We start from the raw sequence: 14033 nt of genomic DNA, 5'->3' as shown, positions 1-14033 counted from the left end.
CTTCTCTCTCCTCTCTCCTCTTGCTGTACTCTTCTCCTCTTGTTCTACTCTTCAAATTCGACAAAGTCATAATCAAATTACATATGAGAAAGTCATAATCAAATTACATATGAGACCAAAATTCTAGTCTAACAACCAACAGATTACACCTAAAAATTCCAACTAAAAAAATAACAAAATTACAAAACTGAACCTTAGATCTAAAATGGCTTCCACCACCACCACCATCTCCGTCTTTGTCTTCGCATCTGCGTTCCTCAACAACCGTCTTCATCTTCATCTAAAATGGCTTCCACCACCACCACCGTCTACGAGGTCACAAAGCCGCTTCGCGGCGACACAAAAAGACACCCTAGTAGCAGATAGTGTCAATTAGGGCCATATCAACTCCTTTGGGGAAGCATCTCCTTCGCAACAACAATTTTAACCACCACCTGTGGTGGTTGGTGAGGTGTGCAGTTTGCTAGTGTAGAGGAATTACCAATGGGGACATACACATAGCCTGGCAAGAATGGAGTATATTGACGTTTGTTGATGAACGTTTACCTAGTAACTAAAGACACCGATTAAATGACGAGTCTACCCTTACTAAAGTGTGTGAATTGACCACCGCACCCCCATATAAACATAAGATGTTAATATGCAATATTAACAGGTATTTTCTCATTTGCATATAATGAGTGTTAATTGTCTTGGACATGATTCTTCAAATGTTCCAAGTATAACGTCTTCTATGTTCCACACATAAGTAGTTTATGTGGAAGAAGTGTGAATCAATAACTATACTATATGAACAATAAGTAACGTGAATAATGACTTTTTTATTTTATTTTTTAACCTCTTACAAATCAATGAAATCATAGCTTAGTTGGTTAAAGTGTTTAGATAATATTTGATTCAAGGCGGCAAGACGTGAAATCAAATCTCGTTTACATCATTGTCCTAACCACTCTCTAATGAGTAATGACCCGCTACTCGTACTCCAAAGTAAATGTAGCCATGTAGGAGCTTCCTAGAGTACAAAATGTACTAATGAATGACTATATATACCTCTTGCAAAATTCAGGCAGAAATTTCTGCTTCTTCAGATAAGGGCTATTTAAGCCATGGCCAAAACCTTCTTAAACTCACCAAAACTTTCACTTTCACCCTCAACCTTCTTCATCATCTCCACCCCTTTCTCTCTCCTACCTTCATCCAAACCCCTCAATTTCACCCCCAAAAGATCAATCAATCTTTCCTTAAACCCTAACCCTTCAAAATTCTTCAGAAATTACAGCACCCCACCAGGAACAGAGTGTCCTGTTCCATTAGATCAACAACCCATTAATGAATACCAAAATCTATCAAATTCCTTCCCTTTTTCATGGGCATCAGGCGATCTTGTTGAATATGCTTCTAGATTGTTTGCCACTGGTCTTTCCTTTGGTCTTCTTGTAGGATTACCCGTTTCTTGGTTTGGGTCAGTCGGGTTTGATCATGACCCGGTTAAAGTGGTTTTGGGTTCGGTTTCGAGCGGTTTGTTTGTTGTTACTTTGGCTGTTCTGAGGATGTATTTGGGTTGGGCTTATGTAGGAAATCGCTTACTCAGTGCCACTGTTGAATGTAATTGATCTTTTATTCTTTTCTAGTGTTATTTTTGAATTTGAATTGTATATTCATTCGAGAGCATGATGCGCATTATTGCCTAATTTGGCCGCGGGGAGGGTGGGGGATGTATTGATTTGTGGGTATGTGTCTGATGAATGTGTTTTCTGTTTGATTTCAGATGAGGAGACAGGATGGTATGATGGTCAGGTATAATTTTTGCTCACACATATTGTTTATGTCTATTAGTTCTAATTGAATTTTAACAAAGATTAATGTGTGAAGTGGTAATGAGAATTCATGAAAGTTGATGCTTGGAACTGTTTTTTGTTTGATTATGAATTATATGGTTACGAATTGCATCGGATTATGTTAGTTTTCAAAGTTAATTTAGTCTTGGTGAGCACTTGTAATATTTGGAGTTATACTTGGAAGATTATAATGGCAAAATGTGGTGCATTTATGGGTTAAGGACTTAAGGTGCAGTTTGTGAATGGTGAAGCATGCGTCTATATGATTTCTAGGGATCATTTAGAGAAACCAAGGAGCTAGTTTGTTTTGAGGTTTGAAAATTTTGAAAGTAACATCTATTACTCATCTCAGGTACTTAGTGTTAGAGGAATTATTGCTTAGTTATCATCGTTGAAAACTAGGAGAAGAAAGTTGTTTAAATATCAGGACAATGATCGAGAGTAATCCACTGGGTTACCACTGTGATGTGCAAGCTCAATTGGTTTTTTTTAAAAAAATCTGATGTAGAAGCTTTGGCCTTTCTTTTATGGATAAAAGGAGTAACATTGTAATAGACTAACCTAAGGAGGGGTAGTATGGGTATTCTAGTAATATTAGTTTACTAGGTTAATAGTAATTAGTATAAATAGAGAAAGAGGGGAAAGAAAAGGGTAGGCAAAAGTTTGTATTGAGGGAAACCTTAGAGAGTGATGGCCTCAAGCCATTGTTTGAGAGTAATAGCCTAAAGCTTTTAGCCTATCTTTGTAAACCTTTTGCCATTTCCAATCAATAGTGAAACTTCTATCTTTCTTATTTCTTCGTTATAAATCAATTTACCAAAAATCAGATTATTTAGCTAATCAAAGAACCAATCTTTCTCTTTATTTTTACTGTCATTAGCATGAGTAATATCAGTCTATTACAAACACTAGGCTGTTTGATCAAAATCCTAACTTAGACTCCCTTCAGTCCTATGTCCATTGAACTCCCATCTAGATACAAGCAACATGTTATTATCCTTCATCTCTTCTTTGTTGTGTTTTGAATTCATGAGGTTGCTATCTAGTAAAAAAGAGGTAAATAATTCTTTCTTCTAGCATTAGATGGTTAGTGTTTTTTGTTCAATGTATGAGTTTATGTATTAGGGATTTAGGATCCTCTTTAGTGAATGAAATTAGTGGGCAGTATCTAACATTCTGATTTGGATGTTTATATCTTAGTAAGGGTTAAAGCTTGAAACTCTTATTGTCCTCAGTTTGGTAAACATTATAGCTTAAGTGGTATGCCCAAGTCACCTCACTTTAGTGTCTAGGGCCCGATACCTCATGGGATTAATTTTAGGATTGAGTCATTAAGCTCATTAAGGCAAGAGACTGGAGGAGGAAGGAAGAGATGATACAATGTTCATGAGGCCTTGCCCAAGTGGACCAGTTTCCTTGAAGATGGTGAAGCTGTAATTCATCTAGTTCACTAAGGCACAATCAAAATCATGGGTTTATTGAGGATTTGAGTTTGAATGGCTTAGGATGTCAGCCTAGTTATCCATTTGTTGTATATAATTATGTTAATCAGAAAGAAAATTATTATGTCTTTGTTATTAGAGTAGTATATTTTTGGTGCCAGATCATATTGCATTGTCTCATGAGTAGAAAATGTTTTTATATCTTTGCTATCTGCTGTGAATGGTAGTTGTTGGTGATGTATATGGACAACTGATCATGACTTTGTAATATAAAGTTTGAGCTGTAACCACTCCTGTGATGCCTTGAACTTAATTTGTTTTTAAAAGTTCGTCAAAATGAGATATTTATTTGTCTAAAAGCTTTTTTTGTAAGATTTAGCTTTCTCTATGGAGTTTTATGATCTGACCCTAAGGACCCTTCTAATGAATCCAAACTCCAAAGTAGGATCCAAATTTGACCATCTCTGGTACCATGGTAGTATCAAAATTCTATATAAGTTAATTACTTGCAGTCACGAAACCTTTTAAAGAAGCAGAGGAAGGTTGAACCTTTCTAAATTCTGAAAGCTCTGAATGTTCAGGCTTGAACTAATGCCATTTGGTAGGGAGTTCTGTTCTACAAGAATATGCCGTGAACATTTAAAGAGCTGGATGAAGTGCTTACGTACTCTTAGTGAAGCCACCCTGCTATTTGGAGCTATCAATGAGAAGACAGTTGGGGAAATGTTGTTCTTTGCCTTCTAACTGAAGAATGATGTTGGATTGTTTATTGGGTAGCAGTAATGAAGATGCCTGCACTAGAACGCTTTTTTAAGTTTGGGTATGAGTTATCTAGGAAACATGACAGGAACAGGGAGTAGTGAAACTAAGGAAAGGGCACCATTTTATAGGGTAATGACCTTGAGAAAAGATTTCTTTTTTTTAATTTCATAATTAAGTAAATTTCTGTCTAGTCAATTAGGATCTCTGTGTGAGTGTGTGACTGCTTGCCATCATGCTTCTGCTTGTTGTACTCAGTAATTGCTTAGATATCCCCTCATCAAAACAAAAAATAAAACATATTTTTGACTTGAGTGCTAATCTTTGTTGAATAAAAAATTACAAAATTCAAAATATGTTGTCTCATTGCAGATATGGGTCAAGACTGCTGAGATTTTGGCGCGTGATCGCCTTTTAGGCTCATTTCAGGTTTGTTATTTCATTTTATATAGCACATTGTTTTGATCGAGTTTAATGTTGCTATGGGATAGAGGAGAGAGAAGTGCTGGTTAAAGAGGTTTTTAATGGTGGAGTCCAAGAAGGGTTTAAAATGGTGATAGTGTGATACAGGTGTCAGGTCACATCCCTTGAGGTTTATTTAGGTATACTTCCATTTTTTTTCTTTTTTAGAGAGATGAAGCGATGAAGGTGCAGGAGTGAGTGACAAATCACTTGTGTGGCAAAGGTTTGTTGAAGTTATTAGTATAGAAATGCTTTGCAGGGATGTTGAGGTTGTACAACTGTACTTTCATGTTTAATGATGTGTTCATTTGAAAAGAAGTTAGAACAAAAAGTCTGTATTATCTTCTGAAAGAACTACAGAGTACAATGTTCAACTTGATATGCATATCACCATTTGAGAGAACAAATGATAAATCAAAAGGAAATGGAAAAATACTCTCCAGACCTAAACTGCCATCATCTGAAGATCGGTGTCAACAATGGTAGAATCTTGTTATTTGATACAAAATGCGAGGCTTTGTCATTTTCATGGCAACTCATTTGTTTTACGTTGAATTGTCCCCGTTCATATTTTTGACTTACTGATTATTTTGAAATGTCCAGAAACATAATTTTCATTTTTCGAAGTTTTGTAACAAATTTAAATTATAGACCTTGGCTCTTATATGCTCCGTACTCATTAATTTTTTTTTGGTAAAAAAAAATTCACACGAGAAAATGTGACATTTGCTTTTGAAAAAAGGAAGCAGAATTTTGACAACTTATACCTCGCCTGAATTTACTGATTAATGATTGCTTTCTTGATACCGCTTACTAAACTGTCTACAATATCACAAAATAAAATTTGTTAGCCTCTTTTGCATGTCATACTATAAAATGAATAGAAAATTTATAAAAGTCATGGATGAAATGTTCTTTTGTAACATTCTTCAGGATATTAGAATGAAATAATACTTAAGACTTTTTTATTGGAAAGTCAAATTGGTTGTACGCTTGGTGTTCTTTGTTGCCTGCGTTACCGTACATACTAGATGAGTGTTCTTTAGCATGCTTAGCTTCCACTTGTGTATTTAAATGAATTCAATCTGAAAATGGACTCTTTGTTATTACAATATGTGAAAATGGAGTGTTTGTTTTTTTTTTTATTTGGTATAAGTAGGCATTGGAACTGTTTCTGGCAACACCCAACTGAGAATTGGGTCTGAGACATCTTCGTATTGCCTTTTTTCTTTCTTCACTCTTTATTTTGGGGCCGGGAGAGAGTTGAAGCTAGAACTTCTGTAAGTGATCCTACTATTGCCATTCTAGAGTTTGCTATAAGGAATAATTTGGAAGGTATTTTAGGACTCATGTTGAAACAGGAAAAGAATCATTAGGATGGTAGGAGCTCTTGTGAGTTGTGACAATAACCTCACTACCTCAGTGTTAAAGGTTTTGGATCAACTATTGTGGAATCAGGAAGGTCCAGTGTCCAGAAATGGGAAGATAAAGCATGGTAAAGAGTGGATTCAGTTGTGCGGGTGTATCTCGTATATTATCTAGGCCAATTTACAGGATATTTTTTTCAGTGAACCTGTGTTTCCCATCGTTATGTCTACTTAGCAGTAAGCAGGCTTTCGAATCTAATAGGAATTTGTCAGTTGCTCTCTTGTCATTAACTCATTATCTATATGTCTGATTTCCAGGTGAAGCCGGTTCTAATCAGGTTGAAAAACTCACTTGTTGCACTCGCAATATCTTTATTTATAAGTGTTGCTCTATTAATAAATTATGAAGGGAGCCAGAAGGAACTCCGGAAATTTTCTAATGAAGCTGGAGATCGGGTTGTAGCTGGAATTTACAATGATGCTTCTGCTAGATCATTTGAGCCTGATGCTTTCTGTGGTGAACCTGGTCTGATTGCTGAATGACTCCGTGTCTGGTAGTGTGTAACACTAACACATAATGTCTGTATATCTTTAGTGTACATGCCATATAGTATAATCCTTGTATATCAACCATCATAGACTTCTGTATAGCATTATTATACTCTAAGGTTGGCTAATTAGCCTCTTTTCTATCAATCATCATAGACTTCTGTATAGCATTATTATACTCTAAGGTTGGCTAATTAGCCTCTTTTCTATCAGATATCAAGTGAACAGATAATAAAAGGTAAACAAATAGTTCAAATATTGTTCAATTCAAGTCCATTACTATTGGATAAGTATATAAAATAGATTTCAGAAGAAACTTACAAGCATGGCATTAGGTAGGATTGGCTTATGGCATGACATAACACGGTCCATCACGAAAACAGTTTTAGAAGATGCATGCGTACTGGCTCACCTATGCCTCAAGAATTTAGAGACTGTATAGTTCAGCAGAGCTTAAACACAATTGTTAATGTTGTCAACAGGTATCGTATGTGATTTTGGTCTGTCACGCTTGAAGTACCGCACTTACTTATCTTCAAACTCTACTGCTGGAACGGTAATCCCTTTGATGCTTTAGGCATTCTTGCATTTTATAAAATGTGGTATAGGAACTAGAGTATTAAATCCAGCCTGATAGTTTGTGTATGTCATTGTTCTTTTTATTACTCATCAATATTCTCTCTGCTTTGAGGGTAAAATGTAAACATTATAGATTTATAGGTTAAGTGGTACACTCAAGTCACCTCAATTTTTTTTAATGGATTCAGTTAGTGTCTAGCGCCCGATACCTCATGGGTTTAATGTTTAGGATTGAGTCATTAAACTCATTATGGTAAGAAATTGGAAGAGATGATAAACATTTGCGAGGCCTTCCCCAAATGGATCGGTTTCCGGTGAAGCACTAGGCACAATCATAATCATGAGTTTTTTTTTTTTTTTTTTTTTTTTTTTTTTTTTTTTTTGAGGATTTGAGTTCGAATGGCTTAGTTTGCTAGCCTAATTATCAATTTTGTTGTGTAAAATTCTGTTAATCAGAAATAAAATTACTAGGCTTGGGATTGGAGTAATACCATTTAGGGGGCGTTTGGTTCACATAATAAAGGTATAAGGTATGGGTTTAGAATGGTTTAAACCCATACCTTATGTTTGTTTTATGATTTTAAGAGTTTCAAACCCATACCTCAAACCTCCAAGGTATGGGGTTTAGAAACCTTGGGGGGGAGGTGGATTTGGCTCATTTCCATACTTTTAGGTATCAAATATAAGAAAAAAAATTGCATTCCATAAGCATACCAACCATATGGTATTAAGAATCAAGTTTCAAACCCATATCACTATGGTTTCATTCATGATTCCGACCCAATACCAGTTTGCTAACCAAACGCCCCCTTATGGTGCTAGATCATATTGCATTGTCTCATGAATAGAAATCGTTTTTATCTCTTTGCTATGAATGGAATTTGTTAGTGATGTATATTGACATCTTGATCATGATATGACTTCGTAATGTAAAGTTCTTAACAAACCGTGTCACCTGTAATTCTTAACAAACCGTGTCACCTAAATTGGCATGTCTGTAACCATTACTAATACGAGTATATAACTGCAGTCTGTTCACCTGGTGATTAATTTTGATGAAGCTGGATATATTTGTTATTTTTGAACTAAGAAGGGTTGATTATTAGGCCGGTGCAAACATATGCCCTCATGTTTTGTTGCTTATTGAGTAATCTTGTACAGAAATCTTGGTCTGTTTCTAAATTTGTTTAAACTTTCTACTGCCTTTTTTATGTTAGTTGGGAATTGATGTAACTCATGCAATACTTTGTTTCTGTACAAAGATTGATACAAACTAAGGGACTAAATACAAAGATTAGCTGGTTTTATACAATAATTGTTCATATAGTTTCATAAAGTTTTTTATTCATTAATTTCATTCAATTTTCTCTTTTTAATGGGAAATTCCCTGTTTCTCATGGTGAGAAACAAAATTTGTTTCTCATGAGGGCATTTTCGTGAATAAATCAACAACTTTTTCAATATTGTGGGCTCCACAGTTGAATAAAGTTGAAAAAGTTGTTGATTTATTCACAAAAATGCCCCCATGAGAAACGAATTCGTTTCTCACGGTGAGAAACTGGGGCTTCTTCCTTTTTAATTTGTATTGATGTATGTATGGAGTTGTAATTTAATATCCGTAATGGCTCAAAATACTTAATTGTTTTTTGTATGTTGCAATTGGATTCCTTATTGGAGATATTATATCCAAAATCTACGACAAATATAAGGATACTAAATATACACAAAATATATCCAGAATCTACCACAAATATTATCCTGCCTAATATAATACATATACATAGGTCGGTTTCATATACATATTAGGATTGTGGATTCTATTACAGTGAGTATCATATACATATTAGGTCGGTTTCATAATTCTATATATTGAGATAAAGTAACAAATAAATTATAAGATTAAACAAACTCATAAAAAAAAATCAAAATATGATGAGAGTGGCGAAGAAGAAGCTGAAGAAGAGTAGTAATGATAAGTTTTTATGGTGGAAAAAAATTGAGAGAGACGTGTCTCGTGTTGGAGTTACGGCGGCATTCGATGTTAAGGCAGAAAAGAAGAGGCAAAGGGAGTGTCTGGCCGAGCTAGAGAAGGTAAAGAAGAGGAGAGCAGAGACGGCAGGGCGACACGAGGAGTTGTTGTTACAAAGAGAACGAGCTAAGGCGGCTGTGGCTCATCTTGACTATGACTTGAGTGTCAAGAAAGAGGACGCGTTTGTTGTTGAACAGAGTCTTGTTATGGCCAGGATTCGCTTTCGTCGAGGGGCTGCCAAGCCTATTGACATCCTCACCTTAGTAAATCATCATGAGTTTAATGTGGATGATTATGATCAACTTTTCAAAGGGTTATCTCTTGGACAACTTGAAGAGCTTTATTATGATATTCAAGAGCTTCTTAACCATCATGTTAAGGGGGAGTTTTGGGAGGCGATGTTGGTGATTTGTGAGTGGGAGATGCGTGAAGAGGCTATGAGAAAGGATGACGACTTATGTGTTGTTGGTGGTATGCATCCGAGTGTCGAAACGGATGTGAGGGACTTCAATTCTTGCAAGGGACTAGTACTTACAAAGACCTGGTTGCACTACAATCACAGATCGAGTCAGAGATGCGTTCTGGGAAGGCCAAGGTGGTTGAGTATTGGGAGGCGGTACTTAGACTTATTCGCCTTTACAAGGCCAAGATGTTTCTTAAGGACTACCAACACGAAAACTCGAAAGACTTCTCTCAAGAAACCATAGGTACACCAGAGTTGGAGGGCTCTTTCGACGAAGCAATGATTAATCCTGATGAAGACAGTGTTTTGTTTGATGAAGGCGACGTTGTAGTTGATTCCAATGTTTCAAGAAAGCCTAAGTACACGGTCAAGGTTCATACTGGTTACTCATGGAACATGTATAACAGGACACATTATGACCGAGATAACCCTCCTCCCAAGACTGTACTAGGGTACAAGTTCAGTATTTTCTACCCCCATCTTGTTGACAAAACTAAGGCTCCTACGTGCTCAATTCAGACTTCAGAGAGACGGAGATAGCACTGAAACATGTGTACTACGATTCCAAGCTGGTCCTCCTTACCAAGATATAGCGTTTCGAATTCCTAATATGGAATGGGAGTATTCGCCTAAAAAGGGCTATAGATGTACCTTTGAAAAGGGGTTACTCTGTGTTTTTTTCAACTTTAAGAGGTTTCATTATCGACGCTGATATTATATGTGTAGACATTGCTTTTATTAATTAAATAAAAGAACTGATACTTTGATTAATTACTGTTTATTTTTACCTTAATTAAATAAATATGTGCAGACACCAATTAGTACATTCTTGAATTCATGCGTTATATTTATCAAATGTATCTGATGATCGTTGCTCCTAACACTAATGTTTTCCATTAGCTGTGTTTTAATGTGATTTAGAGAACAAATATTAGCTCTCTGTCAATGTGTTAATCCATCTGCTAGCATTCTCTATTCAATCATGCTCCTTGCTGAAGATGTTGTACTACGTAAATAATCATATATCGTGCTGTTCAATTACTCTCGTATTGTAGTCCTTGTTCTCCCAAGTAGCAGGGGATTCTATATTCCTATTGATTGCTTGTGCTCAATGTAGGAGCTCTTTTGATGTATAATAATAGAAGCTGTTGAACATACTAACTTAGCTGGCCTGTTGAAGATGGCTTTAATTAGCTATCTAGATGTCAATTATATTAGCCTATTGCCATATTTGTCTCAGATTTCGGATGCTACATTTGCTGAAATCAACCCAACCCTTAGCTTCTGTTTATGCTGGCATTATAAGTATGAAAAATAAAGTTTAGATGAAGAAGCTTACAAGCATGGCAATAGATAGGATTGGCTTATGGCATGATACAACTTGGTCCATCATGTAAACAACATGGACTGGAGTAGACATGACATGTTTGTTACATTCCATGTTGGGTCGTGGGTTGTACTTAGATTATACGAAGACGACATGATAAATAAGTGAAATTTATTTTAGACATGTAACAATGATGACACATGGGCTTGAATTATGCCTAAATTGATCTTTCAAAATATTCGACACAACACGACATATATCTAAGGAAAATTTACACTTTAGTGTCCCAACGTTTAAGTAAATTCCACTTTGGTGACCTATGGTTTTAATTAGAGCTATCAATTCGGGTAAATGGGTCGGGTTTGTGTGGGTCGGGTCATCTCGGGTCGGGTCAATACGGGTTAATGTCAGGACCTATGTGGGTCGGGTTCGGATTGGGTCATGCTTGAGTCGGGTCACGTCGGGTCATACATCTTTCCAGGTTCGGGTCGGGTTTAGGTCGGGTCAATAAAAGGTCGGGTTACATTCGGGTCGGGTGAAAAACAAGTCGGGTTAAATTCGGGTTTTTACGGGTTTAAATGAGTTAGGGTCGTGTTCGGGTTCGAGTCGGGTTCGGTTCAAGTCAATTATTTTCGGGTTATAATCAGGTCGGGTCATTATCGGGTTTGAGTCGGGTTCGGTTCAAGTCAATAATTTGCGGGTCATAATCAAGTCGGGTCATTATCGGGTTTGAGTCAGGTTCTATTCAAGTCAATAATTTGCTGGTTATAATTAAGTTGGGTCATTCTCGGGTTCGGGTCGGGTTCGGTTCAAGTCAAAAACTTGCGGGATATAATCTGGTCATTTCCAAGTCGGGTCATTCTTGGGTTAAAGTCGAGTTTAGTTAATAATTTGCGGGTTATAATCAAGTTGGGTCATTTAAACTTGTCTGGTCATTCTCAAGTTCAAATTGGCAAGTCAATAATTTGCGGGTTATAATCATGTCGGGTCATTTCCAAGTCAGTCTCAGGTGTGGTTCAAGTCAAAAAATTTCGAGTTATAATTAGATCGGTCCTTTTCAAGTATTTTTATTCTCGGGTTATAATAATCAAGTCGGGTCATGTTCGAATTCAGGTATCAAATATTGGATTAATAGGGTTTAAGTTTGATATCAGGTCGGGTCATATTGGGTCCAGTTACATTTTTTTAAGTTTTTTAATTTATTTAAAACTCCAAATTAAATTACGTAATTTAAAACATTTTCTATAAAAAAATATTAAATAGACATGTGAATAATAAAATTTGAATTCCCTTAAAAAAATAATAATAATAATAAAAAAGGCCACTTTTGTTTTTTTATTTTTTATTTTTTTGTTTAATTTTTTTTTTTTTTGGCTGCTGTCCAGTTCAGTTTTTCTTTGACGAGGATTATGTAAGAGATAAGTCAAGTAAGATGAGAAAGGCCAGTTTTGTTTTATAATTGGAATCCATGTTAATAAATTGAAAAAAAGCCTGAAACTCAGTAGTCAATACGGAGTACTCTTTTGATCCTAAAAATTCCTAAATCCTAAAATTCGGGTAAGTAATAGGTCGAGTTTAAATTCGGGTCGGGTCAATAACAAGTCGGGTTGAATTTGGGTCGGGTCAATAACAAGTCGGGTTGATTTCGAGTCGGGTTTGTAATAGGTCGGGTTTAAATTTGAGTCGGGTTAGTAACAGGTCGGGTTGAATTCGGGTTTTGACGGGTTAAATCGGGTTTGAGTCACTCTCGGGTTTGAGTCGGGTTCGGTTCAGGTCAATAATTTACGGGTCACATTCGGGTCGGGTCCTCTTCAGGTCGGTTCATGGTCGGGTTCGGGTCTCAAATACTCGGGTCAACTCGGGTCTAGGGTTGGTTTCAGGTCGGGTTAGGTCGGGTTCGGGTCAACATTTTTTTCGGGTTCAGACGGGTTAGGGTTAGGGTTGGGTTAGGGTCGATATTTCGGGTCGGGTCAACTTTTGACAGCTCTAGTTTTAATATTCCCACTTTAGTGTCCTGTCATTAAATAGTTGTTCAATATTAATGCCTAATAGTTAACGGTGTTAAACTCTCTGTTAATTTTTTTTTTTTTTTTGAAAAATATCAATATTTTTTTATTAAACTAAAGCACTAAAGCTAAATATTAGCGTTAAAGCATAACCAGACCATGATATATATATATATATATACTACGTGTAAAAGATGTCAATAGTAGTGGAACTTCTTTCTCCTCATGAAACTAAGATTACAGCTAATTAAACAAAAATATTAGGCATGCATAAATTGATTAAAAACAATTAAAAAGTCAATGTACTGCACTTTTAACATCATTTTTTGTAACCCAAAAAATTTCATGACTACATGCATGCCAAAAAAGTAATGTTAATAAAATAAAAATTAAAAAATAAAAACCCTAGAATACTACTGTTCAGTGAGGAACTTGGCGTATTGCGATGATGCAACTGTTGCAAGATCTTGTCGCTTGGATTGAGTTTTACGATTGCGGCATTATCTTCACCAATGAATGAGACAAATTTTATTTTATTAGAGGAGATACTTAGTTTGTGATGAATTATGAAAATGGGTAGCAGTGTAGAACCTAGAGGCGTAGAAGTTAGAGGGAAATTTTGAGAGAGATGAGGTAAACGGGTTTTGGGGGAAATTTTAGAGACCCTAATATAATTAATTAATTATACAACTTTAGTTTTTTTTTTTCTTTTTTTGTTTACGGAGAATTTAATACCGTTAACTATTAGGCACTAATATTGAACAATTATTTAATGACTGGACACTAAAATGGGAATATTGAAACCATGGGTCACCAAAGTGGAATTTACTTAAACGTTGGGACACCAAAGTGTAAATTTTTCCTATATCTAACGTGTTAAACATAACTAATCCTAAAACATGAATGCTCAATACGAGGCATGACTACGATTCACTAAATCAGTAAACCTTGACAATATTCTTTGATATATACCCAAATAAATTTACCATCGAATCCAATCCCTAAATGATGTAGGACCGTCAATCAAGCGTATTAGTCATTGTTAATTAGGTCTTCAACTTCCCATAATTTGCTCAACTAAAAAAATTTAGATATTTTCCTTAGAAACCTCAAAACCACAAATTCACCCAAAAGTAAGTAAGTAACAGTTACAAACAGTGACATTCATCCTAACATATGACTAATGACTAGATCTTGTGGGTCCCACTTTCC

General features: G+C 35.8%; 1 protein-coding gene and 1 pseudogene across 1 annotated transcript; both read left to right on the top strand.

Annotated features, from left to right (window-relative positions):
• Positions 1–1062: 1062 nt before the first annotated feature.
• Positions 1063–6683, top strand: LOC145594564 (uncharacterized protein ycf36-like). The gene is made up of 4 exons (XM_081650881.1): positions 1063–1605; positions 1769–1797; positions 4412–4468; positions 6187–6683. Exons 1-4 carry the CDS (start codon positions 1107–1109, stop codon positions 6409–6411), a joined length of 810 nt encoding a protein of 269 aa, XP_081507007.1. The 5' UTR covers positions 1063–1106; the 3' UTR covers positions 6412–6683.
• A 2245-nt stretch (positions 6684–8928) lies between these two features.
• LOC145593962 (splicing factor Cactin-like) lies at positions 8929–10028 on the top strand (annotated as a pseudogene).
• The last annotated feature ends 4005 nt before the right edge of the window (positions 10029–14033 follow it).

This window comes from Chenopodium album, chromosome 19 (assembly GCF_948465745.1).
Source record: "Chenopodium album chromosome 19, dcCheAlbu1.1, whole genome shotgun sequence".
Lineage (NCBI taxonomy): Eukaryota > Viridiplantae > Streptophyta > Magnoliopsida > Caryophyllales > Amaranthaceae > Chenopodium > Chenopodium album.
This window is presented reverse-complemented; position numbering and strand designations above follow the sequence as displayed.